Raw genomic sequence first — 20,924 nt, 5'->3', positions numbered from 1 at the left:
TTTGTTTGTTAGTGAGGGGCTCATGAATTGTGCTATGACACCTCACTGAGTAGGTTCAGTTAAAAAGCAAAGGAAATACCATTAGACTTGATGTGCTTTTTCAAGGACTGTGTGTGCGCGCACATACTTGGAACACTGCAGTGACAAAACATTTGTGCACTAATTGAATGGTCCAATTTCTTTTTGAAGCGTGAAAAGCAACAAGTACTGTATGTTCTATGTAAAATTACTTGTGGCATTGGGGGTTTGTCTCAAAAGTAAATTTAAAAAAACTTGATGCAATGGAGAAAAGCATTATTTCCAGTTGGATGGTGCTAAAGGAACAGTATAACGTTGTTATTATGGCTTGCTAAAATAACTGTACCCCGTAGGAACCAGAGATGTTTGCAAATGGACCAGGAAGGACCAAGGAGTCCGCGAGGGAGGCAGGACGGTTCATTTCTTTGTATATTTACAATGTTATTTTTTAGTACATCTGAGGTATGCCCCCACCCTTCTGAGTTAGTGTATTTTCCAAGACTAGGTTGACTAACTTTGAAAATGAGACGTTTACTAGGAGATATATGGTGAGTAAAATGTAAGAATGTCTTCCAAAAACATTGGTCTAATTTCTGACAACACAAAAGGATGGATGTTAATACTTTTTCCTTTTCATGAATAAAGCTGAAGGATTCCTAGATCATTTTATACTACTGAGAGTGAGACTTTATACATAGCTGGCAAAATAAAGCAGGGAACTTGGTAGCAGATGTACTTTTTAAAGTATGCAGCGCAGATACAAATCCTTATAGTCATTATCGAAGTGGTTCATTGAATATGTCAAATATGTACTATTCCTAACCTTTCCATCAAGGAAACAGTCCATTCCATTTCTTTTAACCATTGTGGCTTTTCTCAGTAGTCCTCTGAACAAAGAAAATGCAATATGCCTCTAATTTTCCTGTGATAGGCATCTTAGAGGAATCAGTAGGGAATGTAGATGTGTTTAGCCAAGGTATTTCACTTATCCAAAAGAATTGCAAAGTCCCTGCCAATCACTTCACAATAGTTGTGTCCCCCAAAGCTACAGTTTCTGTCACATGATACAACTGTAAATATTTGCTACAAACCATGAATGACACATTGATGAGCGATCTCTAATGTAGCAGACAAATTCTGCAACACTTGAAGGGTTTTCTACAAAACAGGATTAATGAGATAGCCAGATAAACAACTAGAAATAACTTGATTTTCTGGTTCATTAAGAAAGATGTGTTTTTGGTTACTGAGTCATTGGGCAATGGCCATTTCAAGCTTATATTTCTAAAGAATGAAAAGTATTTTCAGAATATTTCCACAAGTTAACTGGCTAACTCATTGATCCTGCTTTCTAGTATAACCCTCTGCAAAATATGTGAATGAGGGGAAAAAAATCAAGTGAAATACTGTTTCATTTTATTTAATAAGCTGGTAAATTATAAATTATCGCACATAAAATATTATTTTCAATAGTTACAAAGTGGATAGCAACGTCTGGTAGCGGATCAAAAAAACAAGAGGGCGGCAGTTTACAAAGGTTTCAGTTTCATCTGACGACACAGGATTTGAACAGCTGGGAGAGGAGTCGAGGTGCAGAGGAGAGGTATTCAACCACTGTTGACTAACATCCTGTTAAGCAGAGGGTGGCCAATTACCCGACTAGCAGCAGCAAACACAATGGTAACAGAGGTAGCTCCAGAACACACTGAAAACAAAGAGGGGGGATGCTGTACTCTTATGTCAAATGTTGTCAAATGTGTTTGAAGATAAGAGGGAGGAAATGGGAGGAGGATGTATGGCAATAAAAAAAAAAAAAAAAAATGTGGATCATACCACAGCATGCGGAGGCGTATCAGAGAAGGGTCAACTTAATCAGATGAGGAAGTAGCATCTTTGGCTTTCCCTTGGAGATGCTACGTGGAGCTACGACAGCGGCTGAAAGACGATAGGGGAAAGGTTAAAGGGAGCGAGCTGGTTGAAGAAGCAGCCCGTTCAGAGCACACCACTTGATCTGTCAGTCCAACGGCATATTACTTCACTTCAACTCCAGAAGTCATCTTCACTTTGTCAGTCTGATTTTTGATTTTCTTTCTGGTCCTTCCACCTGCCTCCCCCGCGTCATGGGCCGTGGTTGACCGGACCACTAGGGTGGGTGGGGTTGGGTTGGTTACGTTGTCCCCTATACGGTAAGTCTGAGGGAACTTCCTGTTTACCATGTGCCATGTTCACATTCACTGTTTTTGTTTTTTTCTACAACAAGGCCCAAAGGGCCTTCTACTCTGTGTGTTCTACTTGGTCATCTGTTGCTGGATGTGGAGCAGGAACTCGTAGTAGGAGAAGGCCGATTCCGACCTGTCCTCTACCAAGTGCTGGAAAAAGCTGGTCTTAGCTGAAGCATCATCCCTACGGGGAGAAGTAATGAAATGAATAAGCATGTGAAATAAGAAGGTGCGCATATAGTCCGAATACATTACATTCTATTGAAATTACTTTGATACTCAAAAAAAAGAAAGAAAAGAAGGCCTCTTTGAATTTGTAAGACGTCCATTTGCTATGAAGAATTGTCCTCTGGCCTGTAGACATTTGTAGCAAACAGATCCTCACAGCAGTGTAGAGGTGCTGACTAAAGGTGAATAAACTGTAAGCTGTAAAAAACAAAGTCGCACACTATGTACAAATTACTGGGAGTTTACACATAGCGTGCGACACGGTATTTATAGCTTATAGTGCAACAATGCACCAGCAAGACGTAAGAACACCTGATCGTTCCATGACAGAGTGACCAGTTGAATCAAGGAGAAAGCTATGATCCCTTACTTATTTCACTTGTTAAATCCACTTCAAATCAGTGTAGATTAAGGGGAGAAGACAAGTTAAATATTTTTTAAGCCTTGAGACATGGATTGTGTACAGTCGTGGCCAAAATTTTTGAGAATGACAATTTGCATATACTTCAGAATGTTATGAAGAGTGATCAGATGAATTGCAATTAATTGCAAAGTCCCTCTTCACCATGCAAATTAACTGAATCCCCAAAAACATTTCCACTGCATATCAGCCCTGCCACAAAAGGACCAGCTGACATCATGTCAGTGATTCTCTCGTTAACACAGGTGTGAGTGTTGACGAGGTCAAGGCTGGAGATCACTCTGCCATGCTGATTGTCAGAGAAGACAAGGTGAGCTCTACCATCAGTCCTGTGTCATGCCATCAGTGAAGCATCATGAGACCATTTATGTGTGGGGTTGCTTCTCAGCCAAGGGAGTGGGCTCACTCACAATTTTGCCTAAGAACAGAGCCATGAATAAAGAATGGTACCAACACATCCTCCGAGAGCAACTTCTCCCAACCATCCAAGAACAGTTTGACGACGAACAATGCCTTTTCCAGCATGATGGAGCACCTTGCCATAAGGCAAAAGTAACTAAGTGGATCGGGGAACAAAACATCAATATTTTGGGTCCATGGCCAGGAAACTCCCCAGACCTCCCCAAACTCCCATTGAGAACTTGTGGTCAATCCTCAAGAGGCGGGTGGACAAACAAGACCCCAATAATTCTGACAAACTCCAAGCATTGATTATGCAAGAATGGGCTGCCATCAGTCAGGATGTGGCCCAGAAGTTGATTGACAGCATGCCAGGGTGGATTGCAGAGGTCTTGAAAAAGAAGGGTCAACACTGCAAATATTGACTCTTTGCATCAACTTCATGTAATTGTCAATAAAAGCATGACACTTATGAAATGCTTGTAATTATACTTGAGTATTCCATAGTAACATCTGCCAAAAATATCTAAAGACTCTGAAGCAGCAAACGTTGTGAAAATTAATATTTGTGTCATTCTCAAAACTTTTGGCCACGACTGTATATGTGCCATATAGAAGGTCAAGGCAAAATAATTAAGTGCCAGGTGCACTAGTTTGAAAAGGGGGTTACAACTCAATACTAGGAAGGTGTTCCTAACGTTTTGCACACTCACTATGTGGTCACCAATGGCATCCTTACATGACATGGACCCAGACACTCACTAGCAACAATCATACACGCGTCAATGCATCAGACCCAGGGTCCTTGACTTACTTCAGGACGTGAAGTGTTGAGCTGAAGGTTCGCGAGTCCTGTAGCCAGGCGAGGAGTGCGCGCAGTCGTTCAGACAGAGGGGTTTCCAGCTCAGGAATTTGGGTCTGGTATTCATAAGAGACAAAGAAGAAAAAAACAAGACCCACAGCTTTGTTTTTACTACTCAAGACAGTCTACACTGTGTGTGTGTGCGTGCGTGTGTGTGTGAAGAAACTAAAAGATAGCTAGTGGTTGGTTTCAATCCCAGATTTCCACACGTCTGATGTGTTTTTGTGATTTAGTGAAATATGTACGTGTGGTTCCAAATGTGAGGCATGCCTGTGGTTTAGGGATGTGTTGGTCTTCTCCCGAAGGATGGAATCAGAAACGCAAACAAAACCTCGACAATTGCTACTCTGCCTGTGTTTGGGTTGTAACACACCCACGTTGTGTGGTATTACATTATTTAGGTAGCCACGGGCCTTTTGTCAAAAAAGTAGAACCAAATAAACAAACCTACTAAAATGTAAATTACTCTCTGGCTGAACTGACTAAAGTACAGTACTATTTAATTGTGAAGCACCAGCTGGACACGGCACATAGTTATACACAGCAATAAATGTGTCACATTGTGTCTAATGAATGTTAGTGCCCCACTAACCATGTTAGGGGGTATTGAAGCATGGTTTGGGCAGCCCAGCACGTCTCGAATGAACATATCATTACAGCATTTACCAATCCACAAGTAAAACACCTGGAGAAGAGAATAGAGAGGAAGTCAATGAAGTGTACATTTCTACACGGGACAGTAACAAGGATACTTCTTCAGATAAATGAATCTGTCCTCCATTCCCTTCCTTGAGGTAAACACTGATCTACACAGAGTGTGAAAACCATTATGGACACCTGCTCATTCCATAACACAGACTGACCAGGTGAAAGCTATGATCCCTTATTTATGTCACTTGTTAAATCCACTTTAAAATCAGTGTAGACAAAGGGGGGGAGACAGGTTAAAAATAATTGCCTTGGATTGTGTATGTGTGCCATTCAGATGGTGAATGGGCAAGACAAAATATTTAAGTGCCTTTAGGCGCACCGGTTTAAGTGTGTCAAGAATTGCAACACTGCAATATTGCCTTCACCTAGTCAACCTCGTCAGATCTGTTATCATCATGGAGGAACGGATGGAGGAGTTCATTGCTAACAAGTCCTCAAACAGAGACGAGGTTCATTTTTTCAGGGACTTCGGTCAATTGACAGAGCATAGCAGGACTTACACTGCCACAGTCCATGAGGAAAGCGCCTTCTCTGGTCAGCTTCTCAGCCGTAAGGTGCAGCAGATGGGGCTGGGGCACTATGCAGTCGTTCAGGTGGAGCGCCCCCTGTGGACAGAAAAGGGTAAAGCAGTCTACGTTTCAGTATACTTGTGACCCACCAGGTAAAACAAAACCAACGTGTCCAGCTAGGAACCAGTGGAGAGATGGAGAGATGTATCAGTTGTTCAAAGCAGAGCGGGCAGTGTTGACCTCTCACCTGGTCTGAAATGGTGTCCAGGCGGTAGAGGTCGGGGTGGACCGTGCGCATGATCTGCTGCAGCGGCTGGCTCTTGAACTCGCACATGGCGAAGACGCGCTCGTCCAGCTTTGTGCTGGTCCCTGTGCGCAGTGCTTTCTGTTAGGTGGAGAGGAAGGAGGAGGAAGGGGAAAGAGGAGGGAGCACAGATTCATGAGAAGGGATAGCATTGACAGCTTTAAATGGCTTCTGACTAGTGACGGACACATACAACGGCTCTGTGTGTGTGTTGTTCAGACAGACCTGTTTGAGTAATGCCAGCACGTAGAGTGGGAAGAGACAGAGGGCTGCGGGGGCGATGAGGCCAGACTGCTGCAGATTCGAGACTGTGTTCTTGTACGCACTCAGGGAGTCCACCACCGCATTCACCAGGGCATCCCGGGCGTCCGACAGGCTTGACGATATCGACCGGTCAATGGCTGTTCAAAATTAAAATGTATGAATATACACAACAACAAAAATCAAATCTCATGAACAAATGCAGCGTGCGTATATATACACTCACCCATGTTGGCTAGGAGGCAGGTGATGGCCTGAACGTCAGCCCCGGCATATACATCACTCAGCTGGCTGACCACTGGCAGACACAGAGTATGGACCCTGATCCGCCTCTTCCCTAGGAGGACGGGTAGATTAATTTGTCTTTGTTAGATGATATTAAAATAACAACTCTTGTACTAGAACTGGGACTAATTATTCATTATTTAAGTAAAAGTCAGCAATGAATATTTCCACAATGAATGAAACGGTGAGATGGTGTTCACCTTTGCTGGAGGTGTACAGCAGCGCAGCCTGGAAGCAGGCCAGTGAGGTGTCGGCCATGCTCTCCTCTATAGACATCTGCACAGCGAAGCCCGAGTCTGGGTTGACATTGGCCAGGGACAGCAGGTCCGTCGAGCGCACAAAGAAGTTCCCATGGAATGTGTGGATGGACAAGCCTGTTTACCAAGGAGACATACATAGTAATGATGACCGCTAAATCGATCTAGAAATTGTCAAGAAATGTGTACTGTTTGGCCTCCCGAGTGGCGCAGTTCCATAAGGCATAGCATCGCAATGCTAGAGGCGTCACTACAGACCCGGGTTCGATCGCAGGCTGTGTCGCAGCCGGCCGCGACTGGGAGACCCATGAGGTGTAGCCCGGGTTAGGGGAGGGTTCGGCCGGGATGTCCATGTCCTATCGCGCTCTAGTGACTCCTTGTGGCGGGCCGGGCGCAATGCACGGCGACTTTGGTCGCCAGTTGTACGGCGTTTCCTCCGACACATTGGTGCGGCTGGCTTCCGGGTTAAGCAAGCAGTGTGGCTTGGCAGGCGTCGTGTTTCGGAAGGACGCATAGCTCTCGACCTTTGTCTCTCACGAGTCTGTACGGGAGTTGCAGCGATGGGACAATTGGATATGATCAAATTGGGGAGGAAAAACACGTAAAAAAATATTAACAAAATTTGTGGAGTGACAATAGTACCTTTCAGAAAAAGATTTTAAAAACTACTCAGACAATACAAAACGAAATATCTAGGAGTAGCTTACCCTTGCAAAATCATAACCATTTGAAGAAACAAACTAACAAAATCGACCTACCTTTGGTGCAGCGTATCCTCATGACAGCCTCAAAGCCGATCTTCCTGGTGAGGTAGCGCTCCAGATCCTTCTGGAACTTGTCCAGCTGGGCCGGGTTGTGAACGTGGTGCAATGAGGGGTAGTAGAAGATACTACCCGCTGAGTATTTAGACACACACGCTGGCCATCCGAGAGGGGTGGGGGGGGGAGAAAGAGAGGAGGATAGAAATTCTCTTTAAGGCGCCGGTCTCTTTCTCAACTTTCAGCACTTTTCTAAACAGTAACCTGTCTATTATATAATCTAAGCAATGGACGATCACATCTTACCTAGTGAGGCCAGGTCAGAGTACTGGGAGCTGAGGAGGAAGAGGTCCACTCCTATCTGCTGACCAGAACAGTCCAGGGCCAGCTTCTTGTAGAAGTCTGTGGCTGGGCCCAGGTGTTGGACCCCCTGTTACAACATGACATGCAGAACAGACTTCTTAGACAACTGGAGCCTTACATTACAGAGCCATATGGTCTGACAGTGTGTGTCATGCCTGTTTGTGTGACTCAGCACTCATACCTTGGTGCTGGACCTCTGGTTAGGGTCCTCCCGGGACTGCAGCAGGCCGGCACCCAGCGTGGGTAGCTGGGTCTGGAACACGGAGACGCGGCCCCCTGTGGAGGACATGAGCTTGTAGGCAGCCTGCAGCGCCGGGCCCAGGGCACTGTGGGTCTCCCTGGTCTGGCTAAACATGCCGGGTAGGGAGGTCAACAGGACCCTCACCAGCTGGGAGGGGGAGTGGGAGAGAAAATGGGAGATCAGGAAGAGAGAGAACAGTCAAAATGACTAAAGATGCACACACACACACCAGCATCAGAAAACAAACTGACTATCACACTAAAGCAAACATACATGGTCAGAAACACACAAAGACTCTCACCCTCCAGTCATAAAAAATAAAATAATAAAATCAGCCTGTGATGACACTGGTAAACACAAATAGTTCCACACATTCTCAGTCAATGAAAACCCTTTACCGCTCTGCTTTCCTTCAGGTTCACCAGTAGACTGTCGTGGGTTGGAATGAAGATATCTACAAGAACAGAACAAAGACTGAATCATTTACTGTATCACCACAGCTCACATTCAATGTCCTGGGATAATTCACTTGGAGAAATTACTATATTCACCAGCAGAAGGACAAGTCATTACATCTCTACAGTACACATTATTTTTACCATTAGTGGATAAGTGACATGTTAGTTTGGGGGAGAGGAGGGTGTAGTCAGTCTGTAGTCAACAACACCGTTGCCTTGCCAAGAGCTGTTTGTTGTTTAGTAAGACAACGACATGTTGGCTCGAGCACAAACTGACTGGCACCCAGGCTGGAGATTTTTAGGCAGTGGACCTAAAGATGGAGGAGAGCTGACTGAAACACACACACACAGAACACACACCGTCGATGTCGGAGACCACCAGCATCTGGGGCTGCGAGAGGCTCTCGTGGAGGTTGTAGAAGTGGATGGTGCTGTTGAAGGTGATAAAGCCCACTCGGGTACGCGTGTCCCCCGGCATCCTGAGACACAGAACAGACACCCCCCGGAGAGTTAGCCTGGCCGCGGCATGTAACAGTACTGTACAAGGAACAGGTCAAGAAAATGGCAGAATAACTCTCTGGTTTGAGAGATACCAGATGTGTGTGAGCGTAGAGTTCTGGTGAACTCTTTTTCACGTCAGAATGTGAGATTATGGAGTTCAAGTTGACGTGACTGAGATTTTCCAGACATCGGAACCAGCAGTGAACCTTCGTCAAAGCTAGTTTTGTATAGTTGCAACAAAGAACAGGATAATTTCATGAGAAAAACAGGAAGGACAGTCCTGCTAAAGTATTTCATGTTTCTCTTTTCTTTTTTTCTGGCAAGAGTTCAAGTATATACACTTCAAAATGGTTTGCTCCCTAAGGAACTGTCCGATTAAATGCGGATTTGACCAAATCTTATTGCTCACCACGTGTATGAATGTTGACGGACTTAACTACTAAAACAGAAAGCAACAGAGCGATCACCATTTACTTTTATATGCCTCCAGTTCTTACGCACTTCCAAGCCAGCCAATACTAGTATGACTTTTATAGCAGGGCTTGACCTGTTTCACATTTGATCCATGACTTTTATTTGTTTATTTCTGTTTGAAATGGAGCCTTGACTACTTAATAGTAGGGGTGTGAGCAGGAAAGGCCTTTGTCAGATACATATAAACTGACTGGAAAACTATAGCTACTGCACCGGTTATCTACGTGAATTTATCAGGAGTCAACGGCAGTGCTGCTATAAGCAACTCAGATCATATTGAACACATGAATCCAGGTGCGAAGCTACTCACTTGTCCAGGTTCTCCAGTAAGGTCTGACAGAAGACATCTAGGTAGCCTGCATCCACCGCGTTGTGAGACACATCCAGCACAAACAGGTACACTGCAGGCTGAGGAGGCCGCAGCTGGGGACAACACCCATACACATGCTTTACTCAAAACATTCAACCAGTTCACATCTGCAGACTGACAGTCTGATATTGGAAAGCACAGTGCCTTGCCATTGGTGACTGCATGAATCTGATGGAGACCTGCCCTCTAGAGGATTGTGGGCAAACTGTTTCTGGATGGATGAACACTTTTTTTTTTAAACACTCACCATGTAATCTGAAGAGGCTATGAACTCCACCGTGGAGTTCTGCACCTCTGGCCTCTTGTGGGGCTCTCCATAGGAGCGGGTCACAGGATTGTACATGAACTCATCTGGAACTGTGAGGGGGAGAATATGCACGTTCAAGTCATTTAGCAGATGCTATTTAACGTCTCACATTTTGGACGGTGCTGCCCGAAGTACACATATTGAATAGAGGGATCCGTACCATCGTTGACCCTGTAGCAGAGGCTGCATTTCCATCTCCTCTGGTCCAGGAAGGAGACGAAGGGGTTAATGTAGGTACGACAGGAGCGACATCTCACTATGGTGCTGGAAGTGATCACTGGGAGTTGCTATGGATGGAGAGAAAGGGAGATTATGTGATTACTTTTTTATTTTTTAACTAGGCAAGTCAGTTTAAGAACAAATGCTTTTACAATGGCCTACCGGGACGACGCTGGGCCAATTGTGCGCCGCCCTATGGGGCTCCCAATCACGGCTGGATGTGATACAGCCTGGATTCGAACCAGGGACTGTAGTGACGCCTCTAGCACTGAGATGCAGTGCCTTAGACCGCTGCGCCACACGGGAGCCCAAAGATGAAGACGACTGTTGATTTGTGGTTTGTTACTCATTAAATGATTTACATTCTACACCTGATCGAACCTGCGTCTGCAATCTATAGGAGAGGACTCTTTTCTGTCAAATCTTTATATCAACAGTCTGCTTTTTGTACTTTTACCACCTTGCACCTGACACTGTCAATGAAACTAAAATAATGGCTTTCTGCACCTCCCCACCCTCCAGCTCATTCTGCCTTGCCTCCTGCTTTTCTGTTTCTGAACTCAGGTCAACTTCCTATGACACATTGACAGGGTGTTATTAAGGGGTACTGAACGCCACAGTCAATATAAATAACCACTGAAGTGTCTTATTCTATGATATTCACTCAATTCCACAACAAAACATTTGTGCTATGTTCAATGTAGCGTTTCAATTCAATTGCACTTCCAAGTTGGTAGCTTCCTGAAATGTCAGTCGCTTACACCTATCCAATCCTCTCAGATCTACACCAGCACATAGTAGTTAGGGGCTAGGGGATGTTTGTGGACAGGGCCCGGGTTGTATTAGGGCTGGGTGTCTTCTTACTGCGAGGTCTCTGAAGGGGTGCAGGAGGAGGCCCAGGGGCAGCCGGGCTTTATTCAGCAGGGCCTGGGTCTGTGGGATGTTGGTCAGGGTACACCTGAATGTGCTGTGGAGGCCAGAGAGAAGAGCTTTTAGCACAGCTTTGTAAAGGCATGAGCTAATAAGTTCAATTAAGTGAGCGGGGACTATGGAGGAACAATGCAGTGTGGAGACAGAGTAGAAGTACGTTTGAAATCAACAAACGTTCCCAAAATGTGTTTTGCTTGATCCTATAAATAAACTTGGGATCGCACTTGTCATTCCTAGTGTTTCAGTTTATGCTGAATATTGTCCGTTAGTGTTGTGTCCAGATACCAGCATATCCTCAAACCCACAAACTTCCCCTGCCCTTACTCCGGGCTGCAGTTGGCCTTCTTGAGGTCAGCGTTGAGGTTGGGTTCGGGGGCTTCCAAGGGCCGGTGGGGCAGAAGGTTCCTCTCCTGCAGCAGGTTGACGGGCCGCAGCGCCTCCACCTCCAGCTCTGGCACACCGCTCAGCCCCCCCAGGGCCGCAGACAGCTGGGACATGTTAGGGAAGGGCTGCATGGACAAACAGGAGGCAGTTAGTCACAGTCACTAGGGACAGGTAGATCATTACCACAAGGGTCAGGTGTGGGGCAGAGATGAACATGATAGAAAGGAACTGATATCCACAACACTAATATGCCCCCAGAGAAATGTATTGACATGCAGTGTCTTAGTAGGCCAACTCCTTTTCATGTATTTCATGAGGGACCATATTAAAATGACACAATAAGGCCCGAGGGGGTGTGGTAAATGGCAAATATAGCACGGCTAAGGGCAGTTCTTATGCACAACGCAATGAGGAGGGCCTGGATACAGCCCTTAGCCGTGGTATATTAGCAATACACCACAAACCCGAGGTGCCTTATTGCCATTATAAAACTGGCTAGCAATGTACTTAGAGCAGTAAAAATAAATGTTTTGTCATTCCTGTGGTGTACGGTCTATTATAAACTGGGTGGTTCAAGCCCTGAATTCTGATTGGCTGACAGCCGTATACCATGGGTATGACAAAACATTTATTTTTACTGCTATAAATACGTTGATAACCAGTTTATAATAGCAATAAGGCACCTCTGGGATTTGTGGAATATGGCCAATATACCACGGCTAAAGGCTGTGTCCAGGCACTCCGGGTTTCTTCGTGCATAATAACAGACCTTAGCCATGGTATATTGGCCATATACCACACCCCCTCATACCTTATTGCTTAAATATACCAACGCTGTCAGCCAATCAGCATTCAGGGCTTGAACCACCCAGTTTATTTAGAATATATATATTATATTTTAGTCATACACAACCAGGTGAGTTGTACCAGAACATCTTACCTGTGACAAATGCTGGTAGCCAGTTTGGTTGTACCTGCCGTGTGAGGGGGAGGAGTCTGTCCTGGGGGACGGCCTCTGCTGATAAGCTGGCTGCATGCTGGGGTAGCCATAGCCAAAGGGCGGGGCTTGTTTGGTCATGTCGGAGGAGGGGGGAATGGAGGACTCTAGAAATAGAGTGACAAACATTAGGGTTGAAGGTACCAAATTTTTACTGCCTGCCCACTTAGTGCATTTGGGGTTGTGGTTGAACGGACAGAAATGTTGCAGCAGAATCGTTCAATTGTGTCAAATGCCTCAATGTGGTGCTGGATTTTTATAAGCCGAGTACAGTATGTACCTGGGTAGCTGCCGCCTTCCAGGGAGTCGTAGCTGTTGGGCACCGGGGACGCACTGCCAGTGGTAGTTGAGGAACTATCACCACCTGAGAGTGGGGATGGTGGGGGAAGGAAGAGAAAAACATTTGAGGAGATGCTCTCTAACTTTAAAAGTTTAATACAGTGCACATGCAGGCGGGAGAAAAATGACACATGAAAGGTAGACATGTTAGGCGTGTGTAAGCAGGGCAGGGGGAACGTGATGCTGATGAAATAGGAAAATAAGTGAAGCCATAGACAGACAGGCAGTAGTTATCATCATCATCCCTCTAGGCTGTACACATCCAGCCTTCCCTTCCAGATCTCTGAGAGAAGGCATTTTAGGTCTCGCCACCCACACCCACGCACTGGAAGCTCTGAAAGAGTTGTTTAATCCAATTGGGCAAAACGGAGGGCTGTGACAGTGAACCAAGATAGCGCTGCCTCATTGGATGAGCTCCAATTATCACAGGCAGCTAAATCTGCCTGCCACCCCAGTGGAGTGCTCTAGATATTAAAGAACCTGGGCCTGGGGAAACATGTACTATGACTGACAAGCCCTCCTAACACATCGGAATTCAGCTAATTAGACATATCAAAATCACCGAAAATGGAGAGCGGCTGAATGATGATTGGCTAAATGTACAGAGAATGATAAGAAACCACGTGAGAAAAAAAAAAATAGGACAAACAAGAGAAACATCAGTGGCACAAAAAAAAAAGTGCATGAAAATGACATCCGAAGGCGAAGGCGTTTGGAGAGCAAGGGCAGAGGAGAAAGAGTTAAGGCATAGCACACTTAAATGAACCAAGGTGCTAAGGAGTGCTAGCTGCTAGAGCTGACTTGCCTCAGCCTCTACCCTTTTCCCATTGGAGACCAGTGAGCGGCAGAGAGCCTATTGGCAGGGGACGTGCTATATATATAAAAAGCGGTTAACCTCTAGACAATAACACACTACCCAAGGGTGGGGACCCACCAGCGCCTCTAGGACATTCATCAACACCTTCTCATTGAAACACGGCGTGTACTCTGATAACAACGTGTGAAATGTAGTATGAATAATATCATTATCAAGATAGCATAACTATGGAAGTTGCTAAGATTTCGGGTTCCAAACCAACTGGAGGCTATTGACTGGCCCAGATAGGGGGTCTATTGAAAATTGTGTTCAATTATGTCTGCTCTAAACATCCTTTTATCTAAATGCAAAACCAATCAAAAAATCTATTGTTTTTCAGGAGGATACAATTTGGAAATTCCAATGGGAAGCAATAAGAAGGTTTTTATTCAGTGATCAGTTAGACCCCTTCCTGTAGTTGAAATGCAGACAGACATTCCCAAATGGTTAGTGGGTGAGAGGAAAACTGAGGACATGATTGGAAAGGACAGGAACGAGTGCATAGCCTGAATTTCAAGAAGACTAAACAGATTCTAACACAGATCATTTACTCTCAAACACTACACCGTACTCACATTATTTGAACCGATGGTTCGAATGAGGCTTAACCTCTGTGATGAAGTTAGGATAACTGATCAGATGCTCCACACCATTCTGATTGCCAAGCTTCAGTGATTTTAGTTACAACAAGCTCACATCACTAAAAACAAATATCTATTGGGAACACTGTGATAATGTTGGGAGAAGATATGGCGTAGATGTTGAATGTGTGGACGCGTCAGAATGCGTCAGATGGGCAGCAGAGAAAGATGGATCTGCAAGTGGGGGGCAGGCAAGCTGCTAGAGATGGGCAGAGGTGGCTTTGAGACATGAGTATGAATGCAAAGTGCCTGGGGTTGAAAGGAAAGTAAGTGGTTTGATGTGGGGGTCGGGTTGGTTGGGTGGTTATTGGAGTTGGGTTGGGATGTGGGGCGGGCGGGCGGGCAGGGAATAAAAGCTATAAGCAGACCTGCTTCCTCATCCTCCTCCTCATCAACATCCTCATCGGAGCTGGATGACAAGGGGGCAGCGTTGGTGGAGGCGTTGGCAGAGCTAGCGCCACTATTGGCTACATATCCGTAGTGCATGCCTGTAGAGGGGTGGGAGAGGGTAAAAAACAGAACAACCGTCAACTATGTGGAGGGGAGGAGGGGGCGAGGACGGAGCCAGAGGACTGTCAATTTAGAAAATCTGTGTCTGTGTGGTGGGAATGTTGGTGAGGATGCTTGTGATTCGCCTGTCAAAACATCACATCTCACTAGCTTATACCAAATTGAGACAAAAACAAATCATGGTAGGATTGTATCTATGGAGAAGAGAAAACGGGAAGCGAGACAGGACAAGAACAAAAAGGAGATAGAGGACCTATAAAATTCACTTAGTTAGACTAAGCCTACAAAAAGTGTGTTTGAAAGATGATATACAGATCCCTTCATCAATCATTGAATGAAGGTCCTCAGGGTGAGGACGGATAACCACACAAACATAAAAATGCAGGAAGTAGGGCAGGCAAAATTACCGTATAACTGACGGTTATGGATGAAAACCGTCATGAAAATTAAGTAACCGTCATAACTGTAAAAAAAAATAATAAAAATGGATTTTACGGAGACCGCGGTCATTTACCATCATCCAAAATTCCATGAATGTCAGAGCCTTGGCAGGATCCTCTTAAACGTGCATTAAAATGGCAGACATGGGCATGCCATTGAGGACTTATAGAGTTACTGTAGAGCTATGGAGGCTAATTCAAAAGTTGAAAAGCCTCTCTTCTCTCCATTTACCTTGCTGATGCCCCGGGGAGGAAGTGAAAGGGGTTCCTGAAGGTGGTCTATCTCCGTCAGCACCCCTGGTGTTGTGTGTGACTCCGTAGTGGTCATGTGCCATGGCTGCCTGGTGGCTTTGGTCATAGTGCTGGAGGACTGGGGCTTGGACTGGGGAGAAGACGACAATTAAGGCAGAGGCAAGTATATCAAATATTGTCATCACATAAATTAAAAAGGGGATTGACAAGTGTCTCAAAATCGATTATGTACAGACAATCACAATAGTGCAGAGTCGACTGTACCTGCATTACCCTGGCCGTTGACTGTGGCTGGTTGGCCGGGTGGAGCCATGCTATGCCCAGAGGGAACCACTGCAGTAGATGCTGGGTGACTGGTGTCATTTCCTGGGGGATACTGGTGGAGGGGAGCGCCTATCAGGTTGGAAATGGCTCCTGGGCCGGTGGGAGCCTGGGAGGAACGCAAAGTGCCGTACTGGCTGCTTCCTGGTGCAGAGGGGTACGAGACAATGGGGTACATGGGAGTGCCTTGGCTGCTGGGGGTTGCTGACACCAAGTTAAGCTGCTGGGAATAGATTAGCGCTTGGGAGGGGAGGTACTGCTGCTGTCCATGGTAGGCCCCATGCGGTGCGTAGGGGGATGGTTGTTGGAATGGAGGTGCCTGTTGGGGGTTTGGAGGGGCAACTGAGTTGGGAAGGGTGCCATAGGGCTGAGAGGGAGGATGGGAGCCTTGGGTTACTCTGTATGCAGAGGGGGCTACAGTAGGTGCAGCAATAGGCTGCTGGTGGCTGTTGTGGTGGTAGTAAGCACTGTGGTCATTGTTCGTAATGGGAGATTTGTTGAAGGCAGGGGCACAGTGTCCAGAAATGGTTGGGTAGCCCTGCTGTTGAGGCCCTGCTCCATAGTACCCCGGAGGATATGTGGATGGGTAGGTCTGTCCTACTGGACCTGTGGAGAATAACAGTTGAGGTTAGCAAAACCAGGATTCATGTTAGAATTTTTTTTAAGGAGTTTGCGGAACAATTTACATATTGTTGGATTTTTTTATCATCAATGTGTAATCAATCTACCATTATCAAAAAGTATTACCTACCTACATGATGGATTTTTGATCATCAATGTGTAATCACTCTACCATTATCAAAAAGTATTACCTACCTACATTACTAAATATTCTATAGAAGGGGTCAAACCTGTCAATGTCAGCTAAGCAGTTACTGACTTTTTCAAACCAACAGTAACATAATTTTGCTAACTAGCTGCCGGTGTATTGTCCTATCAGTAATGAGATGTCAATACCCTAGCTAGCCTAAAGGTTCCTCCCCTCCATGGACCCTGGCTGCGTTAGTACAATAAGCAAAGAAGATAGATAATTGCTGGCAACATCTATTTGTGAACATAATCAATATTACTACAAATACTTTAGTGATGTGGTTGTTCAATATAGCTTGCCAACTAGCTAGCTGGCTAGTTGCAAGCTTGAATGGATGTTCGCTAGAAAGTTTAGCTTTCTCTCTAACGTTAGCTAGCAAGCTAGCTACAGTACAGTAGATGGCTAACGGTTTACTAGCTGTTTCTAGCTAACGTTACTGCTAGTTAATAACAAAAGGACAATTGTTCCGTTTTTACGAGCTAATAACTAACTTACGTTAGCTATAGCGTTATCTAAACTAATTACCAGACGCAATAGGTAGCCAAGCAACACCCTTTCACACAGCCATTAGCTATTTCAACCACTGGCACTTGCTAGTTTAGCTAGCGGCCGTATCTCCACGGCCCGTTTTACCATTCTGATAGGGGGGTGCTGCTCCACCATTAGGCGTAGAGTTCATGCTGTAACCGACAGGGGTTTTCAGGTCCGTCTCTTGGTCACGAATGCACAGGGTGACAAAAACACATGAAAGGTTGTCACCAGGGCAATATTCCCATTTGCTAGCTCGTTGTTGGCTGAGGATTTTGTGTCCCCTACTCCGATGGCTGTCGAGCAGAGACGGCGAGGTTCATCCACTTATGTGAAGCTGCCGTTTCTATGCGACTAGAGATGGCATAACGGCGCCACCTGTCAGTAGGCAGAAGAGCAAGAGCTGGATCAAGTGTTGAAAAAGAATTGTATTTAGCTAGTCAAATCAGCACATATTTTTTTTCTGTTGTTCTAAATAATGAATATAGAGGTTTTATTTATTTGTATTAAACAATAAACCAGGTGATGATATCAGGGACATATGTCTCTGTCATATTTACTATCTAGTATAAAATGTTATTGCATTTTTAACTCATGATGGTGAGTAATTAAAGGCAAAGAAATAAAATAACAGATCTGTTGAGGATTACTTTAATTAAAATAGGCAGAAGCTGATTGTCACCACAATCACATTTGAGTCTATTGAATAAGGATTGTTCATTTAAAATAAATGAATGGGTTAAGCTCCAGGTAAGGTCTCTGCTTAGCTCTGTTGAACTTTTTTTAAACTGGTGATGTCACGTCACAATGCATCCTGGGGGATCCTGGGCCGCATGGCTGTGCACTCGCACTCCTCTCTCTGTGGAGGTGTGGCGGAGGGCTCTTCTCCCTTGCCCTTGGTCTGGCAGATGGGGCAGCAGGCTGTGTGGCCGCCCTGTCTGCAGGCAGAGCAGGAAAGGACCAGCTGGCAGCAGAAGTGTGTGGAGCATAGCTGGTACTGGTCCCACGGAGAATTGCAGTACCTACACTCTGCACACAGAGGAAGGGGAGAGGAATGTTGATGAATAGGGCCTGGTTTCCCTAAAGCATCTTAAGGCTGCATTCATTTAAACCTTCGTAGGAGCATTGTTAAATCTCAGAGCTGTTTCCCAAAACCATTGTTACTAAAGTTGCGCTTGAAAAAGCTTGTTATTTAACAACTGCCTCAGACCACTCAGAACAGTTATGTCATTACATGCTTTTTTTGCATTTCCACATCACTTTATACACAGAAATCTCTGCTAAACACAAAATCAAGATGTTCATCTGTCTTTCTGTGACTGCCAATAACTTCAGAACAAATGTGACCGCGACTACAAATACAAAGTTGACGATTTCTTTGCATAACAAGAGAAGGGTATCGAGGCTTCAAGTGAAAACTGAGATGACTGTATTAAAATATAAATACAGTCTAGGCTAAATAGGCCTATATATTCAATTATTATAAAATACATTTCATGTTTATTCAATTGAGTTTTATTTGGCAATTTGTGCGCTACCGTCTGTGATTTTTGCCTCAATATATTTCATGTGTAACATGTGAGCAATGATGTGCCAAATCGTGATTTTGTGCATTATTATAGCGTAAGCATTAGAATAAGCCGGCTCAATATTTGTAGCCATAGGTGATATCGCTCTAGGAGCTAATTCGTCATAAGTATTGTGGAATAATTGTAATGTTAAGGTAAGATTGGAAAGGCAGAACGCTGATCCTAGAGCAGTGCTTCCTTTCTTTTGATCCTATCAGTATTGACACATGCCTCAACGACACTTAGCAAACGTTCTCTCTGCATGGCGCTTTGGGAATTGCATGTTACATATTCGGCTGTTGTAGAAAAGATGCGTGGTTAAAACACTCGTAAGCCTAAATTCCATCGCTTTCAGGAAATTGGACCCTGGTCTCTCGTTCTAACAGGAATGGTGAACCATATGTTTGAATGCTGGGTTTGCTACTGCTTACATTAAAAAAAAACATTGTGGTGATCATAAAGTCTTAAGGGCAATTCATAGTTAACACAGACCTAAGATGATGTCACTGTTGGAGGAGATTGCAAAGCGCTCGTCAAACATAAACAGTTTGCCGCGATAGAAGCCCTCAGGGAATTGTTCCAGGTACTTATGAATGCCACCTTTCAGCTGATAAACTTCTTTACACACATGCTGGAAGTAGGAAAGAAACACAAACACTTTGTTTAGGTTGAGCTTTTTGGTTGGATAAAGTGTGTTTGAAATGTTCCAATTATATACTGTCACTGTGCAAAACCTGAAAGGTAGGCTTACTTTTGAGCGGAGATAGGCTGAGCCACGTTCACAGCGAATGCCACCGGTACAGTACATAAGGACTTTCTTGTCTCGAAAGAGGTCAAGGTTCTGGTCAACGTAATCGGGGAAGTAACTGAATTTTCGGATGTTAGGGGCCAAACATTGGCTGAACTGGCCCTGAAAACAAAAACATATTTAACCTGCCATTACCATTATATTATCTTTATCTTTATTAAATTCATAAATAACCAAGTGGGAGACAAACATATGCAGTCAAAAGCAATACTTACAATTCTACTCTCGTAGAAGTTCTGGCAGTCCAGCAGTATTGTATCATTGCAAGAGTCACCTTTTGACAAAAGAGCCTCCACTTCTTTGTGGAATTCTTCAGGTTCCAATTGAGTACCTAGGTGGTAAAAAGAGGATTAACTCAGAGCCATATTCAATCATAACCACTTACTGGTTCCATCATCTCAATTAGCATATTTGTATTTAAAAAATAACTAAAAAAATTCCACTATTTTACCAGGTAAGCAACGACCTGGGGAATAATTACAGGGGAGGAGGGGGATGAATGAGTCAATTGTAAACTGGGGATTATTAGGTGACCGTGATGGTTTGAGGGCCAGATTGGGAATTTAGCCAGGACACCAGGGTTAACACCCCTACTCTTACGATACGTGCCATGGGATCTTTAATGACCTCAGAGAGTCAGGACACCCGTTTAACGTCCCATCCGAAAGACGGCCACCTACAAATATGCAACGCAGACGTACACAAGACACACATGTTGTTTCCCTGCAAGACTGTAGGAGAGGGCATCAGGGTCCACTCCCATTGGCACTATTTCCTTGTAGACTCCAACCCTCAGGTCACAGAAACACTCTGCACCCCCATTGCTGGTGTAAGGGGAAACAGAAAGACATATTGAGCAATTCCACGCCAGTACAGCCCAAAAATATTTAAGGTTTCTCAGATCGTTATAGCAATTTTTACATAGTAACTTCATTGGGACGAAGAAAGTTTGAAATGCTTTTTACAATTGTATCACAGTTTGAGAAAGTCATGATGAAAATGGCCATTTATAAGGCCCTTTTTAGACCTACACATGCCTTCTGTAAGACCCTATGATCTGTGAAATGTACATGATACAGACAACATCTTGTTGTCATTATACTCCTAACAAACAGAGTCTGTCTAGATTCAGAAACACACTTTTTTTTACATTCATTTATTCAACATTTAAAACAAATATTCATTATAATTATAATTTCTCAAAAGTACCCTTTTTGATTTCATTCATTTCAATTTCTAAGCATTAAATGGATCAAATATGTAAGTACCAGAGAACCCATTCTGGAAAGTTGACATGTTTGAAGAGTATACAGTTCCAAACAATATGTAAAAAAAATAATAATAAGCAAAATCAAAAAGGGTACTTTTGAGATA

The 20,924-nt window shown here is 44.4% G+C and overlaps 2 protein-coding genes across 2 annotated transcripts; both read right to left on the bottom strand.

Annotated features, from left to right (window-relative positions):
* Positions 1-1,422: 1,422 nt before the first annotated feature.
* sec24b (SEC24 homolog B, COPII coat complex component) lies at positions 1,423-17,534 on the bottom strand. Its single transcript, XM_064973930.1, has 24 exons — positions 17,280-17,534; positions 15,779-16,441; positions 15,495-15,644; positions 14,681-14,800; positions 12,757-12,840; positions 12,420-12,583; positions 11,420-11,604; positions 11,030-11,132; positions 10,107-10,233; positions 9,887-9,996; positions 9,580-9,692; positions 8,655-8,773; positions 8,235-8,290; positions 7,777-7,983; positions 7,539-7,662; positions 7,233-7,391; positions 6,418-6,591; positions 6,159-6,269; positions 5,897-6,072; positions 5,615-5,752; positions 5,359-5,463; positions 4,740-4,832; positions 4,100-4,203; positions 1,423-2,421 (listed from the first exon to the last, which is right to left on the bottom strand). Exons 1-24 carry the CDS (start codon positions 17,323-17,325, stop codon positions 2,307-2,309), a joined length of 3,546 nt encoding a protein of 1,181 aa, XP_064830002.1. The 5' UTR covers positions 17,326-17,534; the 3' UTR covers positions 1,423-2,306.
* A 264-nt stretch (positions 17,535-17,798) lies between these two features.
* LOC135545935 (thiosulfate sulfurtransferase/rhodanese-like domain-containing protein 2) lies at positions 17,799-20,371 on the bottom strand. Its single transcript, XM_064973936.1, has 5 exons — positions 20,252-20,371; positions 19,766-19,881; positions 19,494-19,652; positions 19,235-19,373; positions 17,799-18,203 (listed from the first exon to the last, which is right to left on the bottom strand). The coding sequence occupies exons 1-5, from the start codon at positions 20,295-20,297 to the stop codon at positions 17,977-17,979; spliced, it is 687 nt and encodes a 228-aa protein (XP_064830008.1). The 5' UTR covers positions 20,298-20,371; the 3' UTR covers positions 17,799-17,976.
* Positions 20,372-20,924: the final 553 nt, after the last annotated feature.

The sequence above is a fragment of the Oncorhynchus masou genome, chromosome 9 (genome assembly GCF_036934945.1).
Source record: "Oncorhynchus masou masou isolate Uvic2021 chromosome 9, UVic_Omas_1.1, whole genome shotgun sequence".
Taxonomy (NCBI): domain Eukaryota; kingdom Metazoa; phylum Chordata; class Actinopteri; order Salmoniformes; family Salmonidae; genus Oncorhynchus; species Oncorhynchus masou.
Note: the sequence above shows the minus strand (reverse complement) of the source record. Positions and strands in the feature narration are given on the sequence as shown.